Here is a 6982-nt window from a genome sequence, read left to right on the forward strand (position 1 = left end):
AACGACTCAAAATTACTATCCACAAAGTAAAAGAGCGATGGACTAAATTGCGTTCAGCGAGAGCGCGCTCTTCCTGTGTTTTTACATGCAACACGTGACAAAATGATATCTTGCACGGGAGGATGCACTACGAATATAACGAAACACCTACGCCTGCATGATGTACAAATTAAGGGGTGTAGCGTGTTTGACGTGCTGCGCAGGTCCACTGTCTCGTCATGCACAGAGAGTCCAGACCAGGGTGCAAGTTCTGCATATATAAATCTGTTTTTGGGCTGGTGCAGAGGCATTCCTAATTTTCTCCTACATGGGCTGCAGCTCCTAAAACTAAAACTCATATTGAATCAAAATAAAATTATCCTCTGTGAAATCAAATGAGCCTGTGACATGTTTTGACTCAGCCCACAAAGAATCGGAATTGAGAATCGAAAAGAACCGAAATCGAAAGGAAGAATCGGAATCAGAATCGTTCAAATCAAAACGATGCCCAACCCTAATTGCGAGACATAAACTCGCAATTCTGAGAAAAACGTCACAATTGCGAGACAAACTCGCAATTCTGAGAAAAACGTCACAATTGCGAGACATAAACTAGCAATTCTGAGAAAAACGTCACAATTGCGAGACAAACTCGCAATTCTGAGAAAAACGTCACAATTGCGAGACATAAACTCGCAATTCAGAGAAAAACGTCACAATTGCGAGATATACACTCACAATTCTGAGAAAAAGGTCACAATTGCGAGATATAGACTCACAATTCTGAGAAAAACGCCACAATTGCGAGATATAAACTCACAATTCTGAGAAAAACGTCACAATTGCGAGACAAACTCGCAATTCTGAGAAAAACGTCACAATTGCGAGACATAAACTAGCAATTCTGAGAAAAACGTCACAATTGCGAGACAAACTCGCAATTCTGAGAAAAACGTCACAATTGCGAGACATAAACTCGCAATTCAGAGAAAAACGTCACAATTGCGAGATATACACTCACAATTCTGAGAAAAAGGTCACAATTGCGAGATATAGACTCACAATTCTGAGAAAAACGCCACAATTGCGAGATATAAACTCACAATTCTGAGAAAAACGTCACAATTGCGAGATATAAACTCAGAAAAACGTCACAATTGCGAGATATAGACTCACAATTCTGAGAAAAACGCCACAATTGCGAGATATAGACTCACAATTCTGAGAAAAACGTCACAATTGCGAGATATAGACTCACAATTCTGAGAAAAACGTCACAATTGCGAGATATAGACTCGCAATTCTAAGAAAAACGTCACAATTGCGAGATATACACTCGCAATTGTGAGAAAAAAAGTCACAATTACCAGATATAAACTAATAATTCAATTGCGACATAAAAACTTTTAATTCTGAGAAGAAAAAGAGTCACAATTTCGGGATATAAACTCAGAATTTCAAGAAAGTCATAATTGCAAGATATAAACTCAATTCTGAGAAAAAAAGTCACAATTTCGAGATAAGCCGTTAGCAGAAAAACGCCACAATTGCGAGATATAAACTCACAATTCTGAGAAAAACGTCACAATTGCAAGATATAAACTAATAATTCAATTGCGACATAACTTTTAATTCTGAGAAGAGTCACAATTTCGAGATATAAACTCAGAATTTTAAGAAAGTCACAATTGCAAGATATAAACTCTCAATTCTGAGAAAAAAAAGTCACAATTACCAGATATAAACTAATAATTCAATTGCGACATAAAAACTTTTAATTCTGAGAAGAAAAAGAGTCACAATTTCGGGATATAAACTCAGAATTTCAAGAAAGTCATAATTGCAAGATATAAACTCACAATTCTGAGAAAAACGTCACAATTGCGAGATATAAACTCAGAAAAACGTCACAATTGCGAGATATAGACTCACAATTCTGAGAAAAACGCCACAATTGCGAGATATAGACTCACAATTCTGAGAAAAACGTCACAATTGCGAGATATAGACTCACAATTCTGAGAAAAACGTCACAATTGCGAGATATAGACTCGCAATTCTAAGAAAAACGTCACAATTGCGAGATATACACTCGCAATTGTGAGAAAAAAAGTCACAATTACCAGATATAAACTAATAATTCAATTGCGACATAAAAACTTTTAATTCTGAGAAGAAAAAGAGTCACAATTTCGGGATATAAACTCAGAATTTCAAGAAAGTCATAATTGCAAGATATAAACTCAATTCTGAGAAAAAAAAGTCACAATTTCGAGATAAGCCGTTAGCAGAAAAACGCCACAATTGCGAGATATAAACTCACAATTCTGAGAAAAACGTCACAATTGCAAGATATAAACTAATAATTCAATTGCGACATAACTTTTAATTCTGAGAAGAGTCACAATTTCGAGATATAAACTCAGAATTTTAAGAAAGTCACAATTGCAAGATATAAACTCTCAATTCTGAGAAAAAAAAGTCACAATTTCGAGATAAGCAAGCCGTTAGCAGAAAAACGTCACAATTGCGAGATATAAACTTGCAATTCTGAGGAAAAAAGTCACAACTGGGAGATATAAATTCAGAATTTTGAAAGAAAAAAAAAAAAAAAAAAAGTCACAATTGCCAGATATGAACTCGCAATTCTGAGAAAAAAAAAGTTAATTGTGAGATAAAAACCTCACAATTCTGAGAATAAAGTCAATTGTGAGATAAAAACTCACAATTCTGAGAATAAAGTCACAACTGTGAGATATAAACTTGCAATTCTGAGAAAGGTCAGAAATTAGAGTTTATATCTTGCAATTCTGACTTCATTTCTCAGAATTGTGAGTTTGTCTTGTAATTGACTTTAGAACTTGCAATTTCAAGTTTATAGCACGCAATTCTCCGAAAAAAACAACACAATTGCAGATTTTGCAACAGGGTCATGTGACTTGTTTCACCACTCAAATATCTCATCAAAATCTTTGTGGCGTTTTAATGTTGCTTATTACTTTATATCAGGGTTCCTCAAATCTTGCTCTGGAGGGCCAATGCTTTGAAGAGTTTAGCTCCAACCCTGATCAAACTCACCTGTGATTTTCTAATGATCTTGAAGACCTTGTTTAGCATGCTCAGGTGTGTTTGATTAGAGTTAGAGCTAAACTCTGCAGGAAAGTGAACCTTGCGGGTCAGATTTGAAGATCCCTGCTTTATATTGTAATATTGATGCATATTAATAAATGATTAGATATTAACAACTGTTAAATATTATCTACCTGGCAACAATGAGAATCTAAATCCAAATCAGCAAATATAGAAATTATATTTTCAACTCCATTTTGAACCTTCTGACCATATTTCATACATAGAAAACTAACTACTTTAGAGTACATAACTTGTTCTGAATTATTATTAAATATTGCCAAAATACTGCAAAACAGATTAAAATGTTGATAATATAATTTCCCTATTTGCTCTGTAATGGATTTTATATCAAATATAGCATATTGTACAAAAAGGCTGCAAAATATATCTATCTATATTATTTTTTAAATCGCCCAACCCTAATCTAAATCATACATATTAAAATATTCACAGTCTTCACAGTAAATACAACCTGATTTCACACTGATACCTGAATGACCACAGTAGTTAAAAGTATCAAACGTACTGAAAATCTCTCAAGGAATAGGGACGAATTATGTTGGAATGGCAATGAAGCAGAAAAGAGCTAATGGAAATATTTCCAGTGCCATGTTTTTGCTGGGAAAAATAAATAATCCCCCACGATCAAGCCAGTGTTTCAGACGTCGATGGCGACTCCGTGTTTGGTGGAGATCATGTCTCTGGTGCCGGTCAGATACATGAGCACCGAGCACAGGTGAGGGAGAGTGGCCGTGATGGTGACGTACAGCCAATAAGAGATGGGCGCCGTGTTTCCAAACGGACACACCCAGAGACCGTGCCGAACGCCGTCGCGGATGTGGTGCGACGCCAGCGAGATGAACAGCATCCAGGGCAGGGAGCACCAGGAGTCCTTGAGCCGGCAGGCCCACATGAGGAGGCGCAGGGAGAAGCACAGCGCTGGGATCAAGGTGGAGCAGTGCAGAGGAGGCCTGTGCGGCAGATTCACAGCAGCCTGCATCAACACAAGCACACAAACTTAGGTTAAAACTGTGTGTTTTTAAGTTGCAATAATAGTCTCCTTAGAGTGAATGTAGCTTTAAAGGGAAAGTTCACCTAAAAAAATGAAAATTTGATTAGGGATGCACCGAAATGAAAATTCTTGGCTGAAGTCGAACAAAATTAAACACTGGCACGAACACGAATGATTGCTATCATTGTCTTACTTTTTATTTTATTTTACAGAACAACAGTAAAATTACAATGCTAACATTTATGAATGTTGACTTTTATTTTGGCGGAAACCCACAAGAAGACCTCTTAGAAGTACTACTTTTTGCTGACAGGAACAGATTTCTGAATGATTTTCCTCGTGCTTTGGACCACATCAATCTACACTCCCTAGTCCACAATGGCAAAATAGGTTTTTAACATTTGTGCAAATGTATTAAAAATAAAAAACTGAAAAGATCCCGTTGCATAAGTATTCATACCCTTTTCTGGGACACTCGAAATTTAGCTCAGGAGCATTCATATTGCTTCTAGATGTTACTACACTTCGAGTGGAGTTAAACTGTTATATTTAATATTTTAGTTAAAAATCTAAACAATTAAGACACTAATATTTGTTTTAAATAAATATAATAAATGATATACTTGATTTATCCCTTTTAATGGTATAAAGGCTGAAATGCCATTGTATAAGATATTTTGTTTCTGTGTGCGAACCTGTATCTGAATTATAAATCATGTCATTTTATGGCTTAATATTCTACCATACATTGTTCAATCCCACTCATACTGTTCATTTTACTTGTGCAGCTCTTAAAAAGGGTCATAAATTGTCCTAAATTGATATTTAAAAATTCTGCAGATACACTAAATAGTGAAATAAAATTCCTTACTTAAAATATTGTTTATATTTGTGTATTGAAATCATTTTTGATCTACATTTAGGCTGCTATCTGATTTTCTATATTTAAAAAAATAAAATAATATATATATATATATATATATATATATTAGGGCTGCACGATATATCGAATAATTATCGTTATCGCGATAACAGTCTACGCAATATTGGTATCGCAGAGAGTTGCGATAAATGGCATTTAATTGGTTTCATTTCTTTACAAAACTTTCGCTAGGCTAACTACTGCACAGACTGCTGTGAGCTGCAGTGTGACAGGTTCACCTTTCTCTCCAACATTACATAACCATTTCAACTTAATCTTTATATTATTCCCTTTAATTAACTTTTGAGATATTAGCCGTCAGTCACTCCCTGTCACTGACACTGCGCTCCGCTGAACTAGGAACCGGCTGTTTTTTTCTCTCAACTATCCTGTTCCGGATCTGCACAAACTGCATTGCAATTAGGTGTGTGTGATATGACGATGTTTTACTGTGGACAGTTAAAAGGTCCACACAATCTATATTTCGTGTTAGAGCGCGCACATTCTGTCAAATACAATTCTGCCGCCTCAGTCTTAATAGAGGCTACTGTTCAACGCGGCACACATTCAAATCAAATGATAACTCAGCTGCAGAGGACCGCTCACTCATAGGCATAATTTCCACTGTGGGGACACGCTTTTTTCAAAATCCCGTTTGTGTCCTGCCACTTTCAAGACAAGGTTTTGTTAAAGTAATCTATTGTATTGTAGAATGGACGCTATGCACTGCTGAGAGTTTCGCGCGGTCGTTAAAACGAAACCGAAAGTAACACGCGCACGCGTATTCAAATACAATGTTAATAGGCTTTATGCCGAACGTCACATGACCAACCCCGGAAAACAGGTCTCATTGCTTCCGCTTGTCGGAGAACGTGTTAATAGCCGTAATAAATAATGGCGATATCGACGGACTTTTAAGGTAATCAGTTAAACAAGCCAGCTGTTTATTCTGGACGTTTCATTCGATATTTATATATAAATGTTAGTGAAAAGAATAAAAATTTAAAACTTTTATATATCAATCCACATATGTGATGGACATTGGTTATGATCATTTTTAGTGTCTACTTTGAATGAATCTTGAGTAAATCATGTTCATATTTAAAGAGGGATATGCAAAACGCGTGAACCGGAAGCAACGAGACCTGTTTAGCAGAAAACGGAAGCCTGTTGGGCATGAAGCCTATACCCCGTGTTTAGAGAGCGAACCCACAATGCGCGCAAATTAGGCTATATAACATATTTAGGCTGTTATTAATATGTGGGCTATATATTAAGTTTTGTAGTTGTCTATAACTGTATCATGCTTCAAAAATTCGGTCTCTATTTGCACTTTGAATAAAGAACAGACATTACTGCAGACTATGAAAAGGCTACTCTAAGACAAGCTAATAAGATTGTTTGTGATTCAACACACATTTTGTACACAGAATATGAGTTGTTGCCTTCTGGGAGGAGGTTTAGAGTTCCTTATTGTAGAATGAATAGATTTAAAAATTCATTCATCACTGTGTCTATAAAGTGGTTAAATAATTGTAGTATGGAGCTGTAAAATTTTATTTTTATTTATTTATTTTTATTGGGGTTATGTATTTATCTATTTATTGTTGTGTTATTTGTATTGTTATTGGTGTGCTTTGTTTGTCTGTCAATTGATTACAGCATGGGTGATGGGCCCAAGACAAATTTCCCTGCGAGGGACAATAACGTTTACCTTACCTTACCTTGAAACAGTAGCCTACTTTGATTATGGCTGCATTTATTGTCTAAATGACTAAGAAAGAACTGGGTCGTTTATTTTTTGTTATTTATACTGTAGTAGATTCTTTAAAAATGCAGTGGTTATCTCCAATTTTAATGGCTCTACCTATAGAGAAAATAAACATCTTGTTGATGTACTCATATTTTCTATTAAGTTAGATTTAATTCGGATGACA

At 35.6% G+C, this 6982-nt stretch overlaps 1 protein-coding gene across 1 annotated transcript in view; it reads right to left on the reverse strand.

Annotated features, from left to right (window-relative positions):
- Positions 1-3738: 3738 nt before the first annotated feature.
- tmem267 (transmembrane protein 267) overlaps positions 3739-6982 on the reverse strand; it is a 7175-nt gene continuing 3931 nt past the window's right edge. The window contains exon 2 of the mRNA XM_073829005.1: positions 3739-4105. Within this exon, the coding sequence (XP_073685106.1) occupies positions 3770-4105 (336 nt within the window). The 3' untranslated portion in view covers positions 3739-3769. The remainder of the gene's footprint in view (positions 4106-6982) is intronic.

The sequence above is a fragment of the Garra rufa genome, chromosome 23 (genome assembly GCF_049309525.1).
Source record: "Garra rufa chromosome 23, GarRuf1.0, whole genome shotgun sequence".
Taxonomy (NCBI): domain Eukaryota; kingdom Metazoa; phylum Chordata; class Actinopteri; order Cypriniformes; family Cyprinidae; genus Garra; species Garra rufa.